The 14922-nt window shown below is 38.1% G+C and overlaps 1 protein-coding gene across 2 annotated transcripts in view; it reads left to right on the top strand.

Annotated features, from left to right (window-relative positions):
* GRM8 (glutamate metabotropic receptor 8) overlaps nucleotides 1–14922 on the top strand; it is an 845421-nt gene that overhangs the window by 376253 nt on the left and 454246 nt on the right. For both annotated transcript variants that reach the window (XM_032761623.2, XM_058426349.1), the window contains exon 5: nucleotides 639–776. In XM_032761623.2, the coding sequence (XP_032617514.1) occupies nucleotides 639–776 (138 nt within the window). The remainder of the gene's footprint in view (nucleotides 1–638; nucleotides 777–14922) is intronic.

Here is a 14922-nt window from a genome sequence, read left to right as displayed (position 1 = left end):
TCTTCTAAACATCTTTTCCAGTCAGTTTGACAGTAACTGAAATTCCCATCTTAACATTATCCTCTGGAGTAAGGCATTATTTCCAGGGGATCTCCCTTCAATAAAGCAGTTACCTGAGCAAACCGACACTTGAGTTTGTGACTCCATAAGATGACATTAACATGATTGCTTTATTGAATTAGCTGAAAACAGAACATATAGGACGGAGAAATTTTGAAGTATGTGGAAACACAGGAAAGTCTGAAACATTGATCCATGCTAGGAAAGAGAAAAGAATGAGGGAAGTTGAAGTTGGGTTCTGAGTATTCAGGATTCAGCATGAAGTCACTGGTTGCTGCCTCTGGGAGAAGTAGAGTAGGAGAGGGTATAAGAAGGACGCTGACACCAGGCTTTCCTGTTGTACTTATTCATAGAGCCAGGTGCTTGAGTACTGGTGGTGGTGTGGGGGGATTGTCCATTGATCCTCCTTGACGTTTGCCATAAGAGAGGCCTTATTTATGGGCTACTGGCTTTCTCTCATTTGTTATGTGTTTTTTTTTCTTCTCATGCAGTGATCAGAATATAATGTCCATTCGAAAGTTCTGACAGTATTTAATTTTGAAAGAATATTAAAATCATACCTTTCTCCTTTGAAATAGGATTTGATCGATACTTTAGAAGCCGAACTCTTGCCAATAATCGAAGAAATGTGTGGTTTGCAGAATTTTGGGAGGAGAATTTTGGCTGTAAGTTAGGATCACATGGGAAAAGGAACAGTCATATAAAGAAATGCACAGGTAACCACTCAAATGTTTCCTGTGGTGCATTTGTTTCGTTTTCACTTGTTTTCATTACTTGACAAATTACATTTTACTATATGGATAATGATGAGTGTATTTTCTATTTTTTTGTGTCTTTTTGTTATAGTGTCTCAGGGCTGAGCATACACTGATCATTCAACAAACTTAAATTTGTTTATTGGTTCTTTCAATTGATCAGCAAGTTTTTATTGAACATATACCATGCATACAGTACTGGGGTATCTGGGAAACATTTATTGTCTACTTTGGAAAATGTACTTTATTAGGTTTGATGGAATACAGACAAATAAGACATGGTATTGCTCTCCAGGGGTTCAAAATGTAATATATATCATAATAAGTTGCTGTAAGACAGTATTTTTCAACTATTTTAATCCCTGTCCCCTATAATACTATTATTTTCTTAAATCCTGCATAGCAGCTATCCTGGAACATGTATGATTTTTTTGATGCTTTACTTTCCATAGCTTGTGCTTAAAAATAATAATGATATTGAATATGCATTTTTGAATATATGATTAAAACTATATTTATTTTCAGATGATTGTGCACATAGAAAAAAAAGCATATTTTTTTTTTTTTTTTGAGACAGAGTTTTGCTCTTTCGCCCAGGGTGGAGTGCAGTGGCACAATCTTGGCTCATTGCAACCTCCGCCTTTTGGTTTCAAGCGATTCTTCTGCCTCAGCCTCCTGAGTAGCTGGGACTACACGTGCGTGCCACAACACCTGGCTAATTTTTGTATTTTTAGTAGAGACGGGGTTTCACCATGTTGGCCAGGCTGGTCTCAAACTCCTGACCTCGTGATCCACCCACCTTGGCCTCCCAAAGTGCTGGGATTACAGGCGTGAGCCACCATGCCTGGCCCAAAACCACATAATTTTAAAAGTTACTTAGAACTGAGTAGTAAATTTAGCAAGTTTACAGATATGAGGTCAATATAAACATTCATTTTTAATATACATATTAGAAACTAACACATAGAAAATGAAATTTAAAGAATACTGCTGATAGTAGGATCAAAAACATACAACATAAGGGCCAATTTTACAAAAATGCACGAATCCTTTACACTGAAAACTACACAACTTGAATGTGTGTTTTAGAAATGATTCATTCCTTCTTCTACCCCGCCACCCCCAGACTTTGATATGTCCTCCTTTCCCTCCTCCTCACTTTCTTTGGAAATAGCTGTTCAAATAAAAGATGTAATATACTAAAAGCTAGCACAGACGTATAAACAGAGACAGAACAAGGAGGTGGAAATGGGTGCCACGCTGTGGAAGAATCTGATTTCAGGCTTCTATGTGCCAGGCACTTTTCCAGGAGTTGGGTTGAGTGAAGAAAGGCAATATTCATGCTGACGGGGCTTACATTTGAGTGTGGGGAGATGGACACTCCATAATAAACATAAATGAACGGATGTGTTCAGATGCTGAGATGTGCTCAGAAGAAATACAACAGATTAACTGTGAAAGACTAACCTGGGTATTAGGAGGAGGAAGGTAATTAGACTTAGTGGTCTGAGTATGCCTTGCCAGAGGAGGTGACATTTGACATAAGACCTGAGTGACAAGAAGTGGTCAGTTGTGTAAAGATATGACAGGAGTGCATGACAAGCTCTAGCGCCAGAGTAAGGCTCTTTTGTTCAAAGTACAGGAAAAAAAAATAGTTCAGGGAGTTTGGAGCAAGAGTGAATATCGCGAGAGGAAGCGTGATGACAGCTGAGGCTTTGATGATAGTCTGGAGCCAGATCATGCACGGTCTTGAAGTTCTTTCCACAAGTTCCAGAGTTGAGGAATTTGGGCTTTATTCTACCAGTAGGACACAATGTCTTGAGGCTCTTCATCTTAGAGAATTGCTCAGACACTCGGTTCAAGAAGATTTGCTTGGCAAAAGTGTGAGGAGGATTGGGGTTCAGGGGAGAAAATGGAGGCAGGTCAATGAGGACTCATCCAGTATCCTGGGGACAGGCCGTCATGGTCTAAGAAGAGCTAACTAGGGGCCGGGCACGGTGGTGCACACCTGTAATCCTAGCACTTTGGGAGGCCGAGGTGGGCGTATTGCCTGAGCTCAGGAGTTTGAGACCAGCCTGGGCAACATGGTGAAAAATCCATCTCTACTAAAAATACAAAAATTAGCCTGGCATGGTGGCGGGCGCCTATAGTCCCAGCTACTTGGGAGGCTGAGGCAGGAGAATTGCTTGAACCCGGGAGGTGGAGGTTGCAGTGAGCCAAGATTGTGCCACTGCACTCCAGCCTGGGCGACAGAGTGAGACTCCATCTCAAAAAAAAAAAAAGCTAGCTAGGGATGTAACACACAGGACAGACGCTGTGGTAGGTAGTGTTGTATTTATCTAACGCTATATAGTGTTATATTTATATAACAACCAGCTGAGTGGTTGATGCTGGGGCAAAGATCGTTAACTCATGGAGGATGCTGATGTTAAACCTCTATCAGGGAGGTCTAGGAAAATGGTGATGTAATTAATTAACAGAGGAAAAATAAAGTAAATAGAATGGTTAGGTGTTTGGGAATAAACTTGAATTTTGTTCTGAGATAGCCCCATGAAACTGGCCAGCAGGTGGCAGCATAAGGTCTGGGACCCCATAGACAGTTCACTAAAATTTGAGATTAGAGAGTCTTGGAGATTTTGAAGTTAAAGACAAAAGCAGAGATGCAATTGCCATGGGAGACTGAGGAAAGATGAGGAGTGGTGACTGAGAATTCAAGGGCAGGAACCAGGAAAGGACACTGAGAATGCTGGGCTTGGGGGAAGGAGATGAACCGAGAGTCAAGGTTGTCTCAGTCTCCAGGAGAAAGACAGGTGCGTGAGGTTTCAGTGCGGCAGGGACCTGCAGCTGAGAGATAAGGGTGTGCCTGGGTAACCAAATTAGAGGGGTTGAGAGAGAACAGAATAGAAGTGGAGGAAGGGATGCTGTTTCAAGAAGTTTTTGAGAGAAAGAAAGTAGATATGGTGGGAGAGCTTGAGAAAGAATTGGAGATTTCTTTAGGATAGGGCATGTTTAAGCATGTTTTCAAAAAAAAAGAGAAGGGATAACTAGTGAAAGAGAATAAATGCAGAGTAGGATCTTGATGGAAATTTTAAGGAGAGGCATTAAAGACCAATGTTACCTTTAAATCATGTGATTTGGTTGGGGGAAAAAAGATACACACAAACATATATGTAATCAGAGAGGAAAGTTCTATGATTAAATGCTAAATTTGGATATAGATAATTAGGGAAGTTCAGAAAATGTATGTATGTTCATATTGTAAAATCCAAAGCTCTGTGGATGAGATGAGTGTTTGATGACAAGAAGGATTTGGGAAAGACATCCAAGATGAGAAGAAATGGGGAGTCAGCAGGACAAAGGCATGGAGTAGGGCGTGATGTGTAGGTGCGTGAACAGTGGTAAAAAGGTCCAGGTCTTTGGAGAGGAGGATACATGAATGGAAAATACAAAGTGGCAGTTTATAGAAGGGTTTGGAAGGAGAGTTTAGACACTTACATGCTTTCCACTGAGATATATTTTACACTATGCTTAACTTTGAGTTCTGAATGTTATTGTTTGATTCTCTGTAAATTCATTTCCTGTTATTTAGACTGCGTTAGTGAAAATACCCCAGTTAATGAAATGGATAGACTCGTACACACACACACACACACACACACACACACACACACACACTCTTAACCACATAACTTTTTAATAGGCTGTTTTCAGAATAACCAGTTTCTCCAAACTCATATTTTCTTTTTTTTTTTTAAGCTCGTAAGTGGGAGTTGAACAATGAGAACATATGGACACAGGGAGGGGAACATCACACAGTGGGGCCTGTCAGGGAGTTGAGGGCAAAAGGAGAGAGAGAATTAGGCCAAATACCTAATGCATGCAGGGCTTAAAACCTAGATGATGGGTTGATGGGTGCAGCAAACCACCATGGCACATGCATACCTATGTAACAAACCTGCACGTTCTGCACATGCATCCCACAGCTTAAAGTACAATAAAAAAAATCATATTTTCTAAGTTCAGTCAAGGTATGTAGCTGTTCCTTTAGCATCTGTAGATAGTGTATGACTAGACTTTTAATTCAGGCACAAATACTGAACTGGTTTGTGGCCGAATCCAGATTCTGTGGCATGTCTGCTTCCAAATCCTTTGATTTATTTGGGTGTTGCTAAAATTATAACAATTTGTCTAATTAGAACTATTTCTAGTGCAATGAAAATGGTGTTTACTCCAAGTGCTAGGGCAAATGCACCCCTAGGGAACTGGGTCAGTAAACAGATTTTCATGCAAATTCCATTGTGGGTGATACCAAAATAACTTGTCTCTGGGTAGAAAACAACACTAATTTAATTTTTTTAAAAAGCAACATATGACAGTTTTCAGATGATGAGAGAAGATATTTGTCCCCCAAATTACCATTTTACCCAGTTTTCATTTCTGTTTTAGGGGAGAAGGGGAGATGATCTGGCATGTTAGTGGTCAAATGTACTTGAAAGGAAAAATTTATAGGATATTCACGAGTAGAGGTGTCCAGCGTTTGCAAAGTGTTTTAAAATGTGGCCTTAAAAAGTTTACATTTTAACTACGTGCAATGAGTCAAAAAGTTAAGGCACTCTGAAAGTGAGATATCCATGAGGCCCTTTTTGTGCATTCAGAATATCATTGGTAGGTTAGGTTATACGTGTTGAGTAACATTTTACATTAGGCGACGGTAATCTGTGAATGTAATTATTTGCTTCTGTTGGGGGCAATATTGGCAATGTATTTACATGGATGAGAGAGTGCTTCCTAGCAGGGAGGGGCTTCTGTCCTACCAATTTTCCAGAGCTAGAACATCTTCAAGCAGTGAGGAGCATTTCTTCCTGAAATTCACTCAGTAGAAACAGTTTTCTGAGATAATTTTCCCCTCTAGAATCTTGGGGAAGCTTTCAAAAAGATGTGATATTACTGCTAACTTTTGATTTGCTGGCCAAATTCCAAGTGAGGTAATTCCTACCATCTACTTAGCTATTTATGTAGTTATTATTGCTTCTGAGAGCTGCTGAGTTCTGAAAGCTACTACTACTTAATCCTACTTAAAATTCCCTTTGTCTTTCTCAAGAAAAAAGGACTCTTTTATACTTGTTATCAGTGGTGATGGGTGTTATTTTATAGACTTTTATCTGACCTCTCCCTCCCTCCCTTCCTCCCTCATTGTACTCTCAGGCTTAATGTCTTTCCACTCTCCAAAACCCAGACACCCACAGACTCTCTTGAGAATTGCATCTTCATCCTCTCCCTGTCTTTACACATTTTACACACTTATTTCCCCACTCAGACCTCTGCCACAATTCCTCTCCCTTCATCTTGTTTTTTCTCATTCCTACCTTTTCTCTGATCAGTCCCTTACTTGACCTTGTTTTGTCTAGCAATATTCTCATTGGCAATAGAGAGTCTTTCTTCAGAGGTTTTGCTTTACTTTTTAAATGATTGTCATTTTGATTTCTTGTCTTCTATAGTGAGGACTCGATAGTGAATATTGCAGAGACCTGAGTATGTGGGTTAAGCTGCTAAACAAAAGCCAGCTCCCTCTGGACTCAGGCCGGGTCTTTTCCTTCCTGTCTCCATCACGAATTGTAAATAGCTCTGCGCTTATCGAAACAACATCCCTTGACTGACCCAGTAAATACAGTTGATTCCATATCCTATCTTAAAACTTTCCTTTGTTCATTCATCCATCCATTCATTCATTATTCATTTAGTTGTTTATACATTTTGAATCTCACCATGTGCCAGGCACTGTGCTTCAGATAGAGAGACAAACAACAGACCTCCCTTGCTCTCAAGGAGCTCATAAAGACATATACACTATCATGTGGAATTTGAGGTGTTTTCTTTGCTGGGTTTTAATTCTCAGCCAGGAGGCTGGGGCACTGCTGCTTAGCCTGCATACAGCTGACACTCAGATACTAAATAGTGGTGAGCGTATGCTATGCAAAATGGCCTATTGATTCTTATTTATGATGATAGAAATAGCGGTAATGGAAAAAGCAATGCACAAATATGTTTCTTCCCACAAACAAGCAATCCTGTCAGTGAACCAAATAGCAGGCTCAATAATTAGCTCCCTGAAAGACCTGTCAGTTTATTTTCTGGTGCTAGATTAACTATGTAACTTTTCAGGTATAACTACCTCTCAGCAGTCCTCTGTTTGTTTTGTGAAGTTATGAAAGGTATAAGCTCTCCCGTATTCACTTAGGATGCATAGAGACCATATGAAGGAAGTAGGTAGTCATCAAGGGGGATGAATTTACATAATTTGATTTGGTGATTCAGAGTGAAAGATAACCCAGGTAGGTTCCCCTGAATTAAAATGTGTTCTGCCATACCCATTTGTCCCCTTGCCTAGAGTAAAACTCTGTTGGGGAGAATGCCTTTACATTAGCACTACGAGGTAGCCATCCATATGCTCTTGTTCTTTGCAAGTAAAATAGCAGAAATCCAAGGATGACTTATTTATGCTGTTTCTGAGATTTCATGTTGAATTTCAATAGATCCATCTGAGATGACAAAACAGGCATTGATTTCAGCCATACTGGATTTCAGAATTTAGAGCTGGGATGTAAAATAAGAATCAATCTCTTGTTTTCTAGTGAAGAAACTAGAACCCAGAGAAGTAAAGTGAATTATTGACAAATCACAGTGTTAATCTCAGAGCTGCAGCCAGGATCCTGGTTTCTTTTATTTGGATTTGTCCTTGACATTTATATCCTCCATTTATTATTTACTTATATTAGACATTTTACCACATAGTTGAAAAATATTTTCCCGTTTTGCTCTTTGTGATACTGTATGTGTGATGCAATACATTTTGGAATAAAGTGAAGCAAAAATAACATATTGGTTATTACCTAATCCTTTATAAAGTAGTAAATATTTTAATATTCTTCACATTGATTTTCAGTTATACATGTAGTTTTTGCTAGTGGGTCTTAAACAGAATAAACCTTTACATCCAGTTCCCTGGCCCCTTGCCTTGTACAAGAGTAGACCTATGACTACATTAAGCAAAAAACAAAATAGGAGAAACTATCAACTAGAAGTTTCTATAACTCTAAGTCCAATGACATTGAATTATAGCAGTTCACGTTGCTAAATTATAGTTAGTTTACTCATTTATTCATTCTCTTAAAGAAAAAAATCTATTTTAAAGCAATATGGGAAGCACTATGTCTAACAGCATTTCTAGAACGTTAGCATGCACACAAATCACTTGAGTACCTTTTTAACATGCAGATTTTGATTTTGTAGCTCTGAATGGAGGTAGGCATTCTGCATTTCTGACCAGTTCCAGGTGACATGGATCCTGGTGAGCTCTAGGGTATACTTTGAGTAACAGAGAATATTAGAGTTAGTTTATAATGATAACCATAGCACCTGAAGCTAAATTAGCAAAATAAACATTCAACTGTGCTAAAGGTTACTGATAAACTCGAAGTGTCTTACAGAAGATAGTCTAAACAAGACTTGACTTATACATTGTCAATGCAAAAACATGCAATCAGTATCCAGCTTTATATACTTACTTGAGTATATATTCAAATCAGTAAAGTATAATGACAGAGTAATGTGTATATGTGTGTGTGCGTGTTTTTCTCATTAGTAAATTTGAAAGTGGGAAGCTTAATTACGAAATTACTAAATTTAAATAAACGTACACAGATGCATCTGTATCTTCAAAGTCTGCAAAGCAGATTGTAAAGTTTTCCATCAGAAACAAAAAATATTCTGAAAACTTAAAAAACTGTACTGTCGATTGTGAATACCCATAGAGTGGAGGAGTTGAAGAGGTCCTTAGAGATTATTTAGCTCAGTTTCCTCACTTTGCAGAAAGGGAAATTGAGGCTCATCTGGTCAAGTTAGTTGTCTAAATCCCTGTAGCTACCTAACGATGATAGGACTAAAGTCTGATTTGATACTTGCTTCTTTCCTTCATCCTTTCCTGCTCTGAGGACCTTTACCAAAGTGGGGCTGAGTTGCAGTGACCCATTCTACTATTTTTCCTGGTATATGGGCCAGTATGTTTTTTTGTTGGGCACCTAAGGTTAAGTATTCCCTCTTTGTGAAGCGCCTGACTTCTAAGAGGGTCAGATTGATACATTTGGTCTGAGAACCTAACATTTTTAGAAGGGAAGCAATTCTAGTTAAAATTTCGAGTATGTAAATGCTCACATTTTTTCAGACAATAATTTAAAACAGAAAAATGCTCATCCTACAGAGAAAAAATAAGTTCAGGAGTCTAGGAAATCCTTTCTGCAAAACCCACAACAGAAGCTGGCATTAGCTTGATTGATTGGAAGATGAATGTATCTGAATAAACACAATCTCTGGAATATTACACTGAAGACCTCAGAAATGGAAAAGAGAATATAGGCAAACAGGTGACAGTTCAGCACTTTTGATCACCAATTATTTGAAAAACTAGGTAAGGCTTGGGCCAGAGAGGATGGGAAAGTTTAGAAAAATACAGAAACATTAGGATAAATTGTCTTCCTTTAAATGGCTATTAAACTTCAGTTGAGGGAACCATTCATTAAAACCAAACAAAATTTTAAAAAGGAACAATGTATAGATGATTCAATATCAGGAAAACTTGATTTCTCCTCTTTTCTAAAAATGATACAAAGCAGATAAATACAGGAGACTATATTTCAAAAATAAAATTTATTCTCTATGTTTTATCTTGGGATTCTTTTTAACTCGAGGATTTCAGAGTCTCATAGATATGATTTGCTGAAATACAAGAGAATTACCATAAACTCTTAGGAACATAGCTAAACAAATAACTAGCTGAACAACGGATTGGATACAGTAGGGCAAAGGAGACATAAAGTGTGATTAGAGCTTACTAAGGCTAATTGAGAAAACCTACCGAAGAGTCTTGATTATTTTTTGATTACTTATGACATTTGTTAAACTCTATATTGTGCTAAACATCTGCCCTCAAGGAGCTTATATTTTGTGGGGAAGATAATAGTCAGACAATAGTTTGTAAGTTGCTAGTAAGCAGGGTCTGTATCCTCAGGACTTAGCATATGCTTAGCATTATATATCTGTTAAGTTAATTAATTGATCTATAATGTATGGCCAAATAGTCCTCCTGTTCTTCATTATAGTGATGTAGATATGATGCATGGTGCCTAGCTTGGCATGCATTTGATAAATAGTTTAATTGTTGGAATGATATTTTTTAATAAAAGAAAAAGCTCAACATAGTTATAAAAGGGCTTTTACTGTAATTTAAGAAGAAAATGTACTATTCTGATAGTTTGTCTTTAAATTCCTTACTGCGATGCTAATTTAAATGGGAATATGATTCTAGAAACACATATAGGCCTGTGTCCTATAAAATCAGTCAAATTTTAATTGGAATATTTGGTTACCTGAATATTTAACGGGAATATTTGGTTACCTGAATATTTAATTGGTCATTATAAATGCCATGACTCCATAGTGTTTTGTTTTTCTAAAAAAAAAAATTACATTTATACTATTTGAGGGGAAAGCACTTTATTTCCATACTACCTCTAATGAGGTAACAGAATAATGAAAAGACAACTTGGAGTACATAATGGAAAATTTCATTTAAAAAGGTTTCATTTATACAATTTTAAAAATGTAAAAAGTTATACAAATGTTAAAACTGTATTTATTTATACAATTTAAGCATTTTCTAAAAAATTATTAGTTTATTAGGGTTTCTTTTTTTTGTTTGTTTGTTTTTACCCTGCAAGAACATGAGCTTCATGTAGGAAGAGATTTTGTTTCATTCACAGCTGCATCTCGGTGCCTTGGGTGGCATCTGGCACAAATAGGCTCCCTTAAAATATTTGTGGAATAAATGAAAGAATTAAATTCAGCTTATTTTCTGCTCTTTGTCAAGCACTAGCTATTAGATGTCAAGGACATGTTCGTGAGCAAAACGAAAATGGTTCTTGTCCTCATGGGGCTTACAGTCTAATTGGGAAGGTGAATAATTTAGCCCAGTTCCTGCAATGCAATGTGTTATGTTAAGTGAATAGCCAGCATATAGCAGGGAGAACTGATGTAGCCTAAGGGAGAAGATTGGTATCATTGAAGTTGAGACTAAAATATGAGCAGAATTAAGAAAAAGAGGTTATAAGTAGTAGTATTATTTTAACCAGAGGGTGGCACAAAGACCAGTGGACAAGAGAAAGGATGGCAGTTGTAGAGACTAGGAGAGGGGGATAGTAAGAGAGTAAGGATAGAGACCTAGGCAAGGGACAGATCATATAAGACTTTATATGCCTTAAGAGGCAGTTGAAAAATGTTTTGAAAGTCAATGAATGGGCACCAGAAGGTTTTAAGCAGAATAATAGAATCACCATCTTAGAAAGATTATTCTGGCTGTAGTATGGACAATGTATTGGTGAGGCATAACACTGGAGGAAGGGAGACCCATGAGATACTACAGTGATTTTCCAGAAATGATAGCGGCCCAGCCTGTGATGGTTGCACTGTACTAGGAATGGACAGAAGTAGATGGATATAGTAATAAAAAGACATTTTAGGGATATATGTAGGGCTTGGCACTTAATTGGATGTTTAAGGAGAGGACAAATCATGGATGATGCCTTGATTCTTGGAATGGGAAATTTGGTCATTGATTGAAAGAGTGTTCCTGATATAATGAATGATTGGGGAAGAGGGGGAAGGAGGATGATGAATTTTGTGGGATATACTGAGTTTAAGGAGCCTGTGAGATATACAGCTGCAGATGTCTGGGAAGTGTTAGTTGGTTATGTGAGTCTGAAGCTAAGAATACAAGGTCTTGCTGAGACAGAGAATTGGGGCCTCACTAGTATATTAATGGGACTTGGTGGGACAGACCCAGAAAGTATGTGGAGTGGAAATTGCCGAGGGCCTGAGATAGAGCTTTGAGGACTCAGAAATGTGTTGAAGGAGAGGACCCTGGCATTTCAGCTTCTCTAGAAATTGTTTTCCCTGTCCATAAGTGGAGCCCCTCTGGCCATATCTCTATTCTACAACCCTGATCCTCTCCCTGGTGTCTCTTCAGCCACAGCTGATTGATTTAACACTGAGCTCTTCACCAAAGCTAAATTATCAGAATCCTTCTGAGTAATATCTAAAATGGGAGTGAAAGGAGGAGGATCATTCTCTCTCAGGGGGTGGGAGGCAGTAGTTTGAGGCTGTGAGATATGAGGCTAGAAAGTTTCCACCACAAGGGGGAAGCTGACCTGGAAGAATAATATTGACTTGTGCAACAGAATAAAGGTGACAGATGGAAAGAGTTCTGATGGTGATGAGGACCTTAACCAGGCTCTTCTTGTAGATATGTGAGATAGTTCAAGGTTCTCCTAGTTATGTTTTCTCATTTTTAGCTAGCAACCTAGAGTCCAGACTAATACATTATAATAATACTTGCCTCATAGAGCGGTTGGGAAGTTAAAGGAAATAATATGCATAAAGATTATTGCCTGCTACTTAGGGAATATAACAGATACTGTTGCTTACTGATTTAACAACTTCCTTTTCTTTGAAGGCAGCACTGTCTAATAGAACTTTCTGAGGTGAAGAAGATTTTTCCATATCTGCATTGTTCAATAGAGCAGCCATTAGTGACATGTGTCTATTGGTCACTTGATGGAATATGGCTAGTACAAACTGAAAAAATAGAATTTCAAATTGTATTTAACTTTAATTACTTTACACTTAAATGTAAATGTAACTTTGATTTCTTTACATTTAAATGTGGCTAATGACTATCATATTGGACAGCAGAAGTCTAGGGTGATAGACCTATAGAACAACAATTTTTAAAGCCATTTGGGTTGGATTTTCTATCATTTGCAGCTGCAAGCATCCTAACTAATACAATGTATTAAAAATAAGTGGAAATGATTTATTTAACATGGCATGAACATCCCTCATTTTAAGATGATATTAAAGAATTACATTTTTGTTTTTATATAGAAATTCTGAATTAAGTCAGGAGATGAATATTTGCAATACACACAAATTATTTATATTAAACTAATTTCTCACAGGTTTCCTGCGTACTGACTTCCTGGTCAGTGAATATAAAATGTGATTTGATTTATTAAAATTAAAGTGGTATACAGCTTTTCAACAACTTTTCATTCAGATGTATTTCTACGTAAGTTGCAGAATTATAAAACACACATATTAGAGATTGTCCCTAACTTTATCAAAATAATTCTCCTTTGGGTTCCTTTAACAACATGCCCTCTAGTCTACCAAAATATTATTTTACAGATGGTGGGAGTGTGCTACTTGCAACCCAGATAGACAGTAATTCAGCTAAGCATTTTTCTTTGCAGTAAGTGAAAATCTGTTCAAAGTGCTAGAAGATTTATCAACTGGACCATAAGACCCAAGAGGAACTAAGTGTTTCTGTTATGCTTTCTGTGTCTAATAATTCCCAGCCTTGTTAGTAGACACTCAAACACTGCATCCTAGCTGTTGAATCTTGGGTAGGTAACGTAATCTCTGAGAAATTTTGATAAATGCTAATTCTCCGTGTTTTTAGATTTTGGTGGTGAGAGTGGTGGTTGCTACCTTTATGCCTGTCTTTCACAAAAGTCACTCAAATTGCTCTGGTTTCTTTTTATGTTACCAAAATGCTCTGTAGCTAAACTATTGAGCTTAAATGTCAAACTTGCATTATGTTTAGAAATGGGTACTTATCTCTTTCTGCACCTTTCCCTTGCACCCCAATGGTGGGCCGACATAGGATGTGGTAGAGGAGTTAGTATTCTGACAAATAGGTGATGTCATTCCACCCATGTACCACTTTCCATTAAATCTTTGACCCATATATAACCTTTAGCGGCAGGTTTGTTTGCTTACATCACTGTGATCAAATGGTTAGAATTGTGGATATTCATTTGGGAAAATGATTATTATTTTTTATTAAGGACATTATTGCTGGTTTGAATTATCCTTTTGTTCATGCACAACAAAGCTTTCCCTAGCCCTTCTGTGGGAGGTGGAAAGATGCTCTTCACCTGCCTCCTACCCAGATCTCTTTCAGAAAGAAAATAGGCAGTGCTAGCTAAGCTGTTGGATGGGAGCAATATTCAGTCCTTTGCCAAGAGAGATCCTAGACTCCAGATATGCCAATTCAGCAAACCACAGGGAGATTATCTAAAACTGAAAAAGGGCTCAGGAATCCATCAGAATATGAGATAATTTAAATAAAATTTAAATCCTACTGGCCAAAAGAGAACGAGAGGACATTAGAGAAGGAAGGAAACTTGGAGGTCATCGTGTCCGATATTTTGCTGAGCGTCACCTCTCAGGCTGATGTAAAATGAGGACAGGGAGTACATAGAAACATTTCGGTTTTTCTGATTCAGTAGTACTCTTGAAGGCCTTTATTGGTGGTGCAAAATGAGGCTCTCTCATTGACTCTAAATAGGGTTATTAGCAGCACGCAGAAGGATTTCCACTCTGATCTTTTCTTTGTCCCTAGTCAGAGTGAAGGCATAGGTCTGAAGCAGGCTGATAGCTTTGGAAGTGAAAAGTGCTGGCAGACTGAGGGCACAGAACAGGCTGGCTGCCAGTGTTGGGTTCAGCACCCTGAGGAGTGTCACTTGTCGGATCCACTTTTATGAAACAGAAGCCCTCTTTTGTGTATTTGTACCTGTGAAAGGGAGCAGTGGTGTAGCTGATCCAAAGTAGCAGAAGAACAAATAATTCATATTGACCTAGGATACTCACCTACCCCCTCTTTTGCAGGAGTGTTAGTTTGCATGTCAGTACATGGCCAGCCTCCTTGGATTCTGGCATGATGCTTTCCATAGGGGTTTCATTAATTGGTGCGAAAGTTTATTTCAGTAGAGTCCAGGAAACTGTTAGCTATTTGTTCTCTGCCTAATGACAGAAAATGTCCCCTGTTACTGATTTCTTTGTGGGACCAGTCTGCATCATTCCTAAGACTGACACAAAGCCCTGCTTGAGCGTGTGGGATGAATGGCATGACTCACACGTTCCCCTGGAGGACTGCAGGTTTGATTAAATGTTTAAATGACCTTTTAGGACAGATGATTATGAGGATGCGCAA

Source organism: Hylobates moloch, unplaced genomic scaffold (assembly GCF_009828535.3).
Source record: "Hylobates moloch isolate HMO894 unplaced genomic scaffold, HMol_V3 SCAFFOLD_1, whole genome shotgun sequence".
Classification (NCBI taxonomy): Eukaryota; Metazoa; Chordata; class Mammalia; order Primates; family Hylobatidae; genus Hylobates; species Hylobates moloch.
This window is presented reverse-complemented; position numbering and strand designations above follow the sequence as displayed.